The sequence below is a fragment of the Geotrypetes seraphini genome, chromosome 9 (assembly GCF_902459505.1).
Source record: "Geotrypetes seraphini chromosome 9, aGeoSer1.1, whole genome shotgun sequence".
In the NCBI taxonomy this organism is placed as follows: Eukaryota; Metazoa; Chordata; class Amphibia; order Gymnophiona; family Dermophiidae; genus Geotrypetes; species Geotrypetes seraphini.
In genome coordinates this window covers 38,290,834-38,303,688 of record NC_047092.1, presented here as the reverse complement: position 1 = coordinate 38,303,688, position 12,855 = coordinate 38,290,834, and the positions used below count along the sequence as shown (strand labels likewise).

At 43.8% G+C, this 12,855-nt stretch overlaps 1 protein-coding gene across 3 annotated transcripts in view; it reads right to left on the bottom strand.

The window, feature by feature from the left end:
• TBC1D22A (TBC1 domain family member 22A) overlaps window positions 1-12,855 on the bottom strand; it is a 273,038-nt gene that overhangs the window by 70,450 nt on the left and 189,733 nt on the right. For all 3 annotated transcript variants that reach the window (XM_033958715.1, XM_033958716.1, XM_033958714.1), the window contains one exon: window positions 8,380-8,475. In XM_033958715.1, the coding sequence (XP_033814606.1) occupies window positions 8,380-8,475 (96 nt within the window). The remainder of the gene's footprint in view (window positions 1-8,379; window positions 8,476-12,855) is intronic.

Below are 12,855 nucleotides of genomic sequence, written 5' to 3'. Positions count from 1 at the left end.
TTACAGCTGGACCTTAGCAGCGCTTTCAATTTGGATGACCACGAAACAATGCTTCATTGCCTAGATGCAATGGGACTCTCGGGAAGAGTCTGGAATTGGTTTCAGGGTTTCCTGACGAAAAGAATATCGAGTGATTAGCGAAGGAAAATACTCTCATACATGGAGTAATCCATCTGGGGTACCACAAGGTTCCCCATTATCTCCCACATTGTTTAAAATCTACATTTCACCCCTAGGACATCTATTACAGAAGTTGAACTTACACTTTTACATATAAGCAAATGATATCTCCATTTTACTTCCTCTAAACAACATAACTAACAAAATTTTAGAACAAATCTCTCAAATTATGACCGAAATAGAACATTGGACAACCAATTTCAGACTGAAATTAAATACAGAAAAGACAAAAATCTTTCTAGCAAACCCAAATGATAAAATAACTGCACAATCGCTTCATTTAAACGGTCATGATTACCCATTTTCAAAAGCGATCAAAATTTTAGGAGTCACTTTAGACTCCCACCTATCAATGGTAGAACACACAAATTTAGTGGTAAAAAAATGCTTTTTTTGCCCTATGGAAATTAAAAACCATCAAAAATTATTTTGACCCTCCATCCTTTAGACTATTGGTGCAAGCACTAGTATTATCGGTACTGGACTATTGCAACATAGTGTATTTGGGAACACCAAAGAAACTTGAGAAAACTGAGAATAGTGCAAAATACGGCTGTCCACCTTATATTTGGGCTGAGGAAAAATGATCACGTCAGTCCCTATTATCAATTATTACACTGGTTGCCAGTAGAAGCACGAGTAATATTTAAGTTCTCTTGTATTTGTTTTAAATTGGTCTGGGGTCTGATCCCTAACTACCTATTACCACATTTCGTACTATTAAACCCTACCAGGATAACCAGGAACTGCAATTTATTTACCTACCCCCAGGATCATTGGCTGTAAATACAAGTCTTTTTTGGACAGGATGCTAGCATTCCAAGCAAATAAACAACAATCCTGATTGGGCAATTATATCAACGGAACCAAACAATCTTACAGCGCATTTTGAAAAGGGATTAAGACTGCACTATTTGATAAATTCATTTCTTAACTGAAGTCTCATTATAACAATACTTTTAATCTGCCTGTACTTTAAATAACATGCTGTACTTCTTTTCTCAATACTTTGTACTTCGCTGATTGTCCAGTTTCTTTTCTGTGTAAATCGCCGAGAAGTCATTTGATTGTTGGCGGTATAGAAGAATAAAGTTATTATTATTATTAGGGTGAGCAAAGCCCGCCCATAACACGCCTCCACCAAACCCATCTCAAGTTCTGAATGTACAGAGGCTAAACACAATGCTAGATATACAGAAAGACGGTTTTGATTATCGGCACTTGGGTGTCCTGATGATTAGGACGTCCAAGTACCAATTTAGGATGCTTTTTGGACATCTATATTTTTTTGATTATGGGCCCCAAAGTGTCTAAAATTTTTAATTTCAGAGGCATAACAAAGCAGTAAGGAGGCCAAACAACTAAGTCCTTAGATTGGATGTGCCTAGACAAATAAGAAGAAAACCTACACCAGGGTGCTTGGGTTTACCCATAGGAAAAAAAAGTGCAGCAACTGTTGAAAAAGTTGGCAAACTGCCTCAGAATCTAGCTCAAGTAGCCCTGGTACTATTGAAGATGTCTCAGTACCTGTTGGAAAGATGCCCCTTGGCCAGGTCTCCTCAACAACGGTCATATATGCAAGGAGTTAGAGCCTCTGAAACTGCTACACTGCCCAGTGACCATCAGGAGAGTAAGGAGGCCATGCATTCATTCCTCCAATGGTCATCTGGTCAGTTTGGGTACATTTTTGACATTTGCTTTTAAAACAGGTTTAGTCCCAAATGTCTAAATGACACCCTGAACATTCCTGAACATTGATTATTCCTGCAGAATGTCCATATCCTAAGCCTGCCATAACACGACCTCTAAGATTTAGATGCAGTGAAAACAACCAGAAAGACATCTAGAAAGTCCGTTTCAAAAATGGTCCATTGTACATTTTGACTAGTAAGATGTCCAAGTGTCGGTTTATGCTATTTATCTTTTTTGAAAATGAGCTCCATTGTGTCTATCTTTTTAGGAACTACTTGGACTGAAAGGAATTCTCCCAATTCTCCTCCTTTCCTCTTGATCTAATTACCTTATCTAACTTTTCAAAGTCAATATTCTAATCATTATCATTTTCTGTTTTTGTTTGCTTGTTTTTTTTACCCATAAAGACACTTTTACTTTTACCTGGGGTTTTTTTTTCTAGCTATTCACTACTTTCTTTTCAGATTGCTCTTTTCATAGCCAGTTTTTTTAATTCTTCAGTGCTTTCCTCACTCTAGCATAACACTAATCTAGTTTATTCTGGATTACACAATTTATTTAGCCTCCTAATCCCAAAATTAGCATGTCAATCTCCTATGTGAATGGTTTTTTTCCAATTCACCATTCATGATCAAACATGCAAAAATTCTATTTTCTATACTATTAAAACACTTTCTATCTCTCATTTCTTATTCATTCATCCTTGAAAGCCATCTCAGTTCTTTTTATTCAGCTTCATAGTACCAGTTGTCAATCACATAATCAGTTTTGCCTATCTACATTTTTAATCTTACTTCAAGATCTGCTAGAAAATAGAAACTATTAAAGCTATGGCCAAAGAAGCTACAAAGCAATAGTGATGTAAAAGGAATGCCTAGCTATGGCTTCATGTTTCTATTTCAAAGAAACATTTGAAGATTCTATTAAAATCTAACACAGGTCAGTGAAATAGGTTTAACAGAATGCTGTACAAAGTCTGTAATTAAGTGTACCAGGGTCAGTATTCAACAAATTGAAGCCCAGGGCACTGTTCCAGCTTTGGATAGGCTTGGCGCCCCCTGCTGTATTGTGACCCAGGGTATTCACCCTCTTTATACCCCCTAACACCTTCCCTATAAGGTACAGGGGATGTAGGTCCAATATAGAATATGATTTGTAGATATTGCTGTTATTAGATAGATCTATTAGTAGATATTATTAGCAACACAGCAAAAGAGTATTCTGCTGATCATATGCCAACTTAGCAACAAATACTTCATTGGGTGAAAAGTCCCTCATAGGTATAGCTCTGGGGGAAACTGTATCTTAAATAATAAAATGCTAGCCGTGCATGCGCACTTGCGCCGCATGTTCCCTGATCCCTTTTCTGTCGGGGTGTAGCAGCACGAGTGTGCATGCGCGCTTAGTACGTCACTGGCGGGGATGGAGAGAAGCAGCGTTGCTGGGCAAGGGGCCGACCTTGCCCGCCCCGAGACCAGGGCAATCTCAAGGCCAGTGGCCATGCTAGGGGTAGGGTAGGAAGGAGGGCTTTGAGGCAGGCGGCTGTCAGCAGAGAGCAGCCAAATGCAGGAAGCGGAGCGGCCAGGTAAACAATAAAACAACCAACCGAGCGAGCCGGGCCGCTGAGAAAGCGCGGGAGGCCTGGCCCGGGCTGCGGACGGGGATGGAGCTGGAGCAGTGAGCCTTCCCTGCGGCTGAAATGGAGCCGGGCCGCACTCCGTGACAGACCAGAGGAGTCAGAGTCCTTTGCAGCTCATCCCCCCCCTTCCCTTCCCGCGGACCCGACTACCTTGGCGATTCAAGCAGCGTGTGCAGCAGTCTTCACACGCTGCTTCGGGCCCTTCTACTGCCCTGATTTGCTCTGCCGCGTCTCTGATGATGTCATCAGGGACGTGCCAGAGTAAATCAGGGCAGTAGAAGGACCCGAAGCAGCGTGTGAAGACTGCTGCATACGCTGCTTGAATCGCCGGGTAGGTAGTCGGTCCGCGTGAAGGGAAGGGGGGGGGCGGCAAGGACTCTGGGGAGAACAGCAGACACCGGCCCTGTACTAACTCCCGTGGACAGGGGGAGCAGGAAGAGGTGCTGATGGATGGGGGGGGGAAATGAAGGGAGGCCTATTGCTGGACAGAGGGAGCAGGAAGAGGTGCTGATATACAGGGGGGGAAAAATGAAGGGAGGCCTACTGCTGGACAGGGGGAGCAGGAAGAGGTGCTGATGGACAGGGGGGGGAAATGAAGGGAGGCCTACTGCTGGACAGGGGGAGCAGGAAGAGGTGCTGATGGACAGGGGGGGAAATGAAGGGAGGCCTATTGCTGGACAGGGGGAGCAGGAAGAGGTGATGATGGACAGGGGGGGGAAGGAAGGGAGGCCTATTGTTGGACAGGGGGAGCAGGAAGAGGTGCTGATGGACACAGGGAGGGGGGAATAAAGGGAGGCCTACTGCTGGACAGGGGGAGCAGGAAGAGGTGCTGATGGACAGGGGGGAGGTAAAACAAAGGGAGAAGGGCTGCTGCTGGATAAGGGGAGCAGTGAAGGGGTGGTGGTGGATACAGGGGAGGTAAAAAGAAGGGAGAATGGACAGGAAAAAGCAGCTAAGGAGACAGAGAGAGAAAGAAATAAAGACAGACACACACATATATTCTAGCACCCGTTAATGTAACGGGCTATAAAGCTAGTGCATTATATATTATTGTAAATCACTCTGAAATAAATTTTTCTGTAGGGTAGCATAACAGTGAGAGTGGGGTTTATGTTTGGGCCTGTGCCCACACAGCCAGACTCAGACACAAGTGGTAAAGGAAAACCATTGATCAAAGAAAGCAAATCCTACAACCTGTTACTTCTCAGGGACAGGTATATAAGTAACAGTCTCTTTGTTCAAGAAGCAAAAGGTCCTAGTATTCCTTAGGGCTTGTGACTGTTACACCCCAAACACAGTCTGTAGCAATACTTCTTGAGACAGGTAAGAAGTGCTGGTACCAGCCAGACCTCAGAATGAGACTCATAGGTAGTTCAGCAAAGGAAAAGGTTGGTCTCCCTACCTTAGCTCTGGCCCTGGTCTCATATATGTCCTGGTCCTTGCCTCCTTGGCTCCTCTTTCCCATGCCACTTCCCCCTAAGGAGGAGCTACCTATATTAAGGTGGCTCCAGCATCATAAGAGAGTATCCAGCAGGGGGTGTTATAGTGTCTTATAGACTCCCTCACAGGCAGCATATAAAATTTTAATAAACCTGAAACATGTAACTGACATCTATGGAAAAGTGCCTAATAAGAAAACTAAGACATGTCTCACAGTGGGGTGAAAGAGAGGGGAGTATGACAATGAGATGCATGCTCAGAAAGGGGGACTGTCCCTTCTCAGGATAATGAATACACTATAGTCCCCTCATTCCCCACAAAGGACAAAAGGAAGGAAATCGGTACCACAAGGAAGTGTCACCCATACTCCAATAAAACATGGGTCCAAGCAGAAGTAACGTCAAACTGCAACAATCAAAATAATGTGTTGACCAGGAGGTAGCTAAAGGACATCTGAGAGGAGACAGATCAAGCCCTGTGAAGAATTGGTCACTACTGGACTTCAGAGCTGGACTGGGTGAGACTAATCCAATTGGAAAATCAAGTGCAATTATCTAATAGAATTGCATTGGATGGATGCCAGAGACCCTTTTTCCTATTAACTATATGCAGCAATTGTAATTGTATATATTTGTGACTTAAGGGCAAATTCTATAAGAAGTACCCAAAAGTTAGGTGCCGATATAGGCACTGTTCAGCGCGATTCAAGTAAAATTGGGTGCTGTTTAGTGAATCATGCTGAGCGGCACCTATTTTGGAGGCACCCATTAAATAGGCCAGCTTTGGATACAACTAAAAGTTAGGCGGCCATGCGAGCGCTTAAGCACGCTTAAGAGCAGTGATTCCGTAACAGGGCACCTAAGATGAAACCACACCCATGCCTAACATGAATAGCGCCTATTTTTTTTAAAGGCTGCCTAAATTTTTAGAGGCACCTTCTTACAGAACTGCGCTTTCTTGATAGGCGCCTAGGTTTCAATCAGTGCTGATTAAAAAGCTTAATTGAGCATGTTCTTCAATTTAGATAGGCGCCTATCTAGTTGGGCACCTCCAAAATAGGTGCCTAACTTTAGGCATTGGTTACAGAATTTGGGCCTTACTGTGCATACTAAGCTTATAAACTGAAAAGAAAATTAAGATGATACCCTATTTTTACTAGACTAACTTAATACATTTTTTGGCTGTCTTTCAAAACCAATACCTTCTTTATCAATCAGAAAAACAGTTAAACTATCATAATAAAACCCTTAGCGCGCATGCACACTTGAAACTCCGCGTGTCCGTGCTTTGTGCTTCCATGCAGCCGCATGCGCAGTAGAAGGAGCATGCGGCGGTTTAATCATCTCGCCTACTGCCGCCGATCACCTGTGCTGGTGTCAGCTGATTTCCTGCCTTCTGCCCTGATCGCCGATGCTGGCTGACCCACAGACCAGCAGCAGCAGCTAGCTTTAGTTTAGCTTTAGCTGCGGTTTCATCAAGCAGCCACAGGGTCTTTGCTAGGCCGGCCCACTTTGATGATACAGGGGGAGCAGGGAAGGGGTACTGCTGGACTAGGAGAGGTAAAAGGAAGGGAGAACATGGACAGGGACGAGGTGAAGGGAGAAGGGATATTGCTGAACAGGGGGAGAAGGGAAGGGGTACTGCTGGACAGGGGTGAGGTAAAAGGAAGGGAGAAGAGGTGCTGCTGGACTTGGCAGAAAGGGAGGGAAAGGAAAGGTGCTACACACTGGAGGTAAGGGTGAGATGGTACATGGGGAGAGAGAATGTTGGGTTGGGGGGTGGGAAAGAGGGATGCCACTGAGGGAAGAGGCAATGACAGAGAAAGAAATTGTGCAGGAGGCAGAAAGTGTTGGACATGGAGAGGGTGAGATGGATGGGGAGGGCAAAAAGGAGGGAAAGAGAAATATTACACTGGGGAAGGGGGAGAGGGCAGAGAGTGAAAAGTTGGACTCATGGAGGGAGGGAGAGATAGATGTTGGTTGAGGGAGGGAAGGAGGACCAAAGGAGAAGCATGAAGGAGGCCCTGGCAACATAGTTAAAAGCACAGAAAAATAAAGACACTAGACAACAAAGGCAGGGAAAATGATTTTATTTTCCATACAGTGATTGAAATGTGTCAGTTTTGAGAAAGGAAAGATGTTAAACTTTAACTGGAGGGCTGCAGAAAAAATAGTTAATGTCTTATTAAAGAAATTACAATTTTGCATGAAGCAAAAACTCTTATTCTAGCACCCATTAATGTAACGATCTTAAAGACTAGTATATACTAAAATTAATATCTATAAAAGTGCAGAACATTGCTATGAATTGTACTTCCTGAAACAATAGTAATATGCCTCAAATATATACTGTAAAAAGTTCCAGTGTTGGGGGAGGGGTAAACTTTCCTTTTATAATATTTTTTTTATGTTGGAAAAAACAGTATCTTTTGGTCATTCTAGAAAATGAAGACTGATGGATTTATAAAAGGGAACATCCTGTCCAAATCAGTTTGAAGTGTCTCAATAGGAATAAATTCCCTAAAACAGTCTTCTTCAACCTTTTGGTACCTATGGACTGGCGGAAATAAAATAATTATTTTGTGGACCCGCACCGGTCCACGGACCGGTAGTAGAAGAACACTGGGCTATGTCGTGGGCCAGACCCCGCCCATCTCCACCCAATCTCCGCCCCCCATAACAGTACTAATTGTAACACCATTTTTTCTATTCATTTTTCATATATACACACACGCACAATATAATCGTATTAATAACATATAATGGTTAACCACAAAATTAAACTACACAAAGCACACTGTATGCTTCTCAATATTCATTCCTACCAGAACACAGATAACCCCATACAAATACGGGACCAAAAACTAAAAGTACTAATATATACAAACAAACCCTAAGATGCAAGACTCTGCATGCAGTACAACCCCAGAGGAAAAGAAACAGACAGCAGATGTAAATCAATCACTAAATAAAAAAATAAAATCATTCCCCCCCTACCGTTGTTCTCTCCCTCCCTCCATGCTGTGCCTTGCCTTCTAGCCTGCCAACCGGTGTTATCTTCTGGCCAGCTCCCTCTTCCTCAGTGCTGTTGTGCACAAAGCCATGGGCAGCGGCTCCCCGCGCGTCCTGCGCCTCATCTGGAAGCCTTCCCTCTGACGTTGCGATGTCAGACAGAAGGCTTCCAGTCCAGCTCAGTTTAAATTACAACGCTTCAGCACAGCGCAGAAACACATATTCTGCCATATGCAATCAATCACTTTAGGTTAAAAAATCTTTAAAATAACGGTCCTAACAGTATGCTATTGCTGCTGTGTGGTTACACATTCCTTCATAGGCAACCTTACAAAAATAAATTTAATAAACGTCTTCTCTGCTAGAAAAATACTTCAAGTTCTCTGAAGAGAAAACAAAAATCACATCTCCACTTACTTGAAAATCTTTTTCTTCTAAGATCTCTTTTCTCCATCTGACAAGGAAGGCAGCACAAACATACAAGTGGAAATGAGAAAAGCCTTCTGGTTCAGACTAAGAAAAACAACAGAATAAGAATGTAATTTTAGCAGCCTAACATATTAACTGAATTGTTCTATATAGATAACTCTTTAAAAATTGCATTTAGGGCTCCTTTTACAAAGGTGCACTAGCGTTTTTAGCGCACGCACCAGATTAGCGCATGCAATAGCGTGCACTACCAGAAAAACTACCACCTGCTCAAGAGGAGGTGGTAGCGGCTAGCGCACGCTGTTCCGCGTGTTAAGGCCCTAACGCACTTTTGTAAAAGGAGCCCTTAGAATTGATTTTTCAATATAATTCCACTTATTTTTCAAGTTGCATTTTTAGGGGGTAATTTTGCAAAGGATTTTCCATGTGTAAAACCTGTTTTACTCAAGGAAAAAGGGTTTCATAAATTGTGCAGCTTTGTATTCACATATAAGTACATGGTTTGATAAGATGGCACATACTTGTATCACTGGGGTAAATTCTATAAATGGCGCTCATAATTAGATGCTGGTAAAAATCTGCGCTATGTGCTACTCTATAATGGGCGCGCTGGATCGAGCACCCTATGAAGCATTGCGCTTTGGATTCTTGCACCAACTTTGGGTATGAGGATTTACACTAGCTGAAACCTGGTATAAATCCTGGGGTGCGTCTTGATATTATATAACACTGTACCTAAATACAGTGGAACCTTGGTTTACGAACATAATTCGTTCCAGAAGTATGCTCGTAAACCAAATTGCTTGTATATCAAAGAGAGTTTCCCCATAGGAAATAAGGGAAACTCGCTTTGATTCGTTCCACTTCCTCCTCCTCCCCCCCAGGCTACCGGCGCTGCTCTTTTCCCCTCCCCCCTTGAGGCCACCGACGCTGCTCCATACTCTCCTCCCCCCACCCGTGATCCGGCATCCCCCCTGCGAACCGGCATCCTCCCCCCCGCTCGTATCGCCCCCCCCCCGCTCGCATCGGCCCCTCTCCCCCGCGATCCTACATCCCCCCCATAGCACCGAAACGACATCCCTTACCCCCATTGGGCATCGGCACCAGCATCAACGCACAGGACATGCCGGTGCTGGTGCCCGAAGATCCTCCCTCTTCTGGGCTGGGCAGTGCTTCGGAGATCCTCCCTCTTGCCTGTGCTGGGCTGGACTGGGCCTTGAGCTTTTGCGCATGCTCAAGGCCTTCTGGTCTCGCTCTCTCCGAGATTCTGAATCTGAGAATCTTGGAGAGAGCGAGACCAGAAGGCTTTGAGCATGCGCAAATGCTCAAAGCCAAGTCCAGCCCAGCACAGGCAACAGGGAGGATCGCCGACGCACCGCCCAGCTCAACACAGAAGAGAGAGGATCTTCTGGCACCGGCATGTCCTGTGCGTTGGTGCTGGTGCCGGTGTCCAATCGGGGTAAGGGATGTCATTTATGTGCTCGGGGGGAGGGGGGATGGAGGATCGCGAGGGGTGGCGCTCGTAAATCGAGTCAAACTCGGTTTCCGAGGCGCCGATTTTGCGAATGTTTTGCTCGTCTTGCAAAACACTCGCAAACCGGTGCACTCGTAAATCGAGGTTTGACTGTACTGAAAAGACTCCTGACTCACCCATGGTCACACCCCACTTTTGGGTCATGTGCAAGACATTTTGGTGCACAGAGTTATAGAATCGCATGTAGGCAGATGTGTGCATACATCCAAATTAGTGTCAATTAACATCAAAAATTGGTTGTCAACACCCAATTAACTAATTAGTTTATGTGACCATCTGGGCTCTGTGCCCAAATTTAGGCGACCTATATAGAAGCAGGCATTACTGGGGACGTAGTTTTGGCAGAGTTGCTGTGTATATATGTTTTATAAAATATGTGCATGCATGCAGACAGTACATGTTTATATATTCTTCAGAGCACATGCCAATTTGTGCATGAAGGACAGTTGTAGGTAGCTACTTTATAAAATTACTTAGGTGCCTGTGTTGCTTTTATAAAAAGTGGAATTAAAAAGGCACCATTTTGGACTAAGCTCATACAATAAGCACTCTGTTACAAAATTACCCCATTATTGACCTCAGTTCTTTCTGTAAAATAGCTCTGAGATTTATTCCAGAGCAAGTTCAGATAAGTAGGGAAGAAATGGAGGGCGAAAAAAAGGAACAACCCCTTCAGAAAACATATGTAACAAACAGTTAGTAGAGTTACATACAGTAGAGTGTGGCTTCATTGTGGAACCGATGTCTACACCTCCAGATATTGTTTGGGTTAACAAAGGGACCTCTGAAAATCTACTTACACATACATGTTCTCAAAAGCAACTATTTGGCAGTCACAATTTCTCTCCAATTTTTTGGAAATAGTTTTACTGCCAATTACTAAATTACTTTCACTGAATAAATATATTGAGCTGTGAACATTACATATACCTTTCTGAAGGGTCTGCTCTTCTCCCTCCCTTTTCCCTTCACTCTCCTTTCTTTCTCCTTGCATCCCAAGATCTCTTCCCTCCTTACTTCTTTTTATTCCTTATCATCTTCCCAATGGTTCTTTCCTCTTCATTGGAGGAGAACATTATGCACACACAATCACTATTTGCAATTACAAAAGTATAAAACTCCAGCACAAACATTCATAGGGTTGACCCAGCTAATTAAAAATATTCTTTTCTAGACAATTTTTGAAAATAAATCCTGTTTTGTATTGTATTGGTTTATTATTCATCTTATACAAAGCGAAGCACAGATTAACACACATAATAAACTTCAGCACATAAAGCATACAACAGCAATATTAATCAGTAGGTGTAGCTGTAATTAGACAAAGATTATTTTGGGACTTATTTACTAAATTATGTTAACTCTTAATATGGCAATTAATGCACGCTAACGTTTTGAAGTGATGCATGGTGATTTCTATATCAACAGGTAATGTGAAATGGGGCTGAGAATGGAAAAGAAAATAGGAGAATAAGCAGATTAATGCATGGCAAGTGACTGCACATTAATTGTTAACAAAGCAATAATGAAGTACACTTAAAGGGTAATTCATTAAGAAGCCTCTTAGTTTTAGAAAGAACGCATGCATACGCTGGTATTTTATGAAAGTACAGTATGTGGATTCATATACATGTAATTGAGCAGTTTCTGGCTAAATGGCTGTAAATACCGTATTTTCCATAAGACGCACTTTTTCGAGCCCCAAAAAGGGGGTGCAAATGTAAGTGCATCTTATAAGCAAAGATACAATTTTTTAAACCTATCGCATCTTTTAAACCCGTTCGCCCACCCGCTGCCGTTGGTCCAGCGCATTTCCCAGCTAGCGGCGCACAGGTCAGTAAAGCACAGATCGGGAACAAGCTTTCTGTGCTCCCGCTTTGGCCCGCACTAATTTCTGAATGGCTGCAGTCAGTTCTCATGTGACTTGCGAGAACTGACTGCAGCCATTCAGAAATCAGTGTGGGGGACAGGCGGGAGTGCGGTAAGCTCATGCCCGACCTTTGCGCTCCTGGTCGGGAAATACGCTGGACCACCAGGTACAAAGATGACAGCAGCAGGTGGGCGGATGGGTTTAAAAGATGTGGCGGTGGTGGCGGGTTTAAAAATATGCAGCGGCAGGTTTAAAAAATTTGTACTGGGGGTACGTGGGGGTATGGGAGGATGATTTAAGGTACTGGGGGGTATGGGGGCCTGCCTATACCTAGGACAGCCTATCTGCCCTGTGCCCTGTCCCTGCTTGCCCTGTACATAGGGAGTATGGGGGATGATTTAAGGTACTGGGGGTACGTGGGGGGGTATGTGACCTGCCTGCCTGCCACTAGGTCACTAGGCCTACCTGCCACTAGGCCGGCCTGCCCTGTGCCCTGTCTGCCCTGTGCACTGCCTGCCCAGTGCCTTGTCCTGGCCTACCACTAGACCACCAGAGGGGGTAACAGGGTAAAGAGCCTGGCAAGGAGTGTGGGGATTGGGTGCAGAGCCTGATAGGGAGAATTTGGTTCAGAATGGCTTTTTTCTTGTTTTCCTCTTCTAAATCTAGGATGCATCTTATGGTCAGGTGCATCTTATGGAGCAAAAAATACAGTATGTGACTAGATGTGATGGCACATATTTTGTGGAGACAGAGGAACATATATTACAAGAGTAGACAGCATACTTAGATGTGTAGGTTATGGGCTCCTTTTACGAAGGTGCGCTAGCTTTTTTAATGCACGCACCGGATTAGTGCGCGCTAGCCGAAAAATTACTGCCTGCTCATGAGGAGGCGGTAGCAGCTAGCACGTGTGGCATTTTAGCATGCGCCCTAACGCGCCTTCGTAAAAGGAGCCCTATGTATTGCTTTGTGCAATATAGGAATGAGCATGTATACCAGCTCTATGGCTGGTAAGTGTTTGTACCTAGAATATAAGCACATTTTTGGTCATTTACATAAG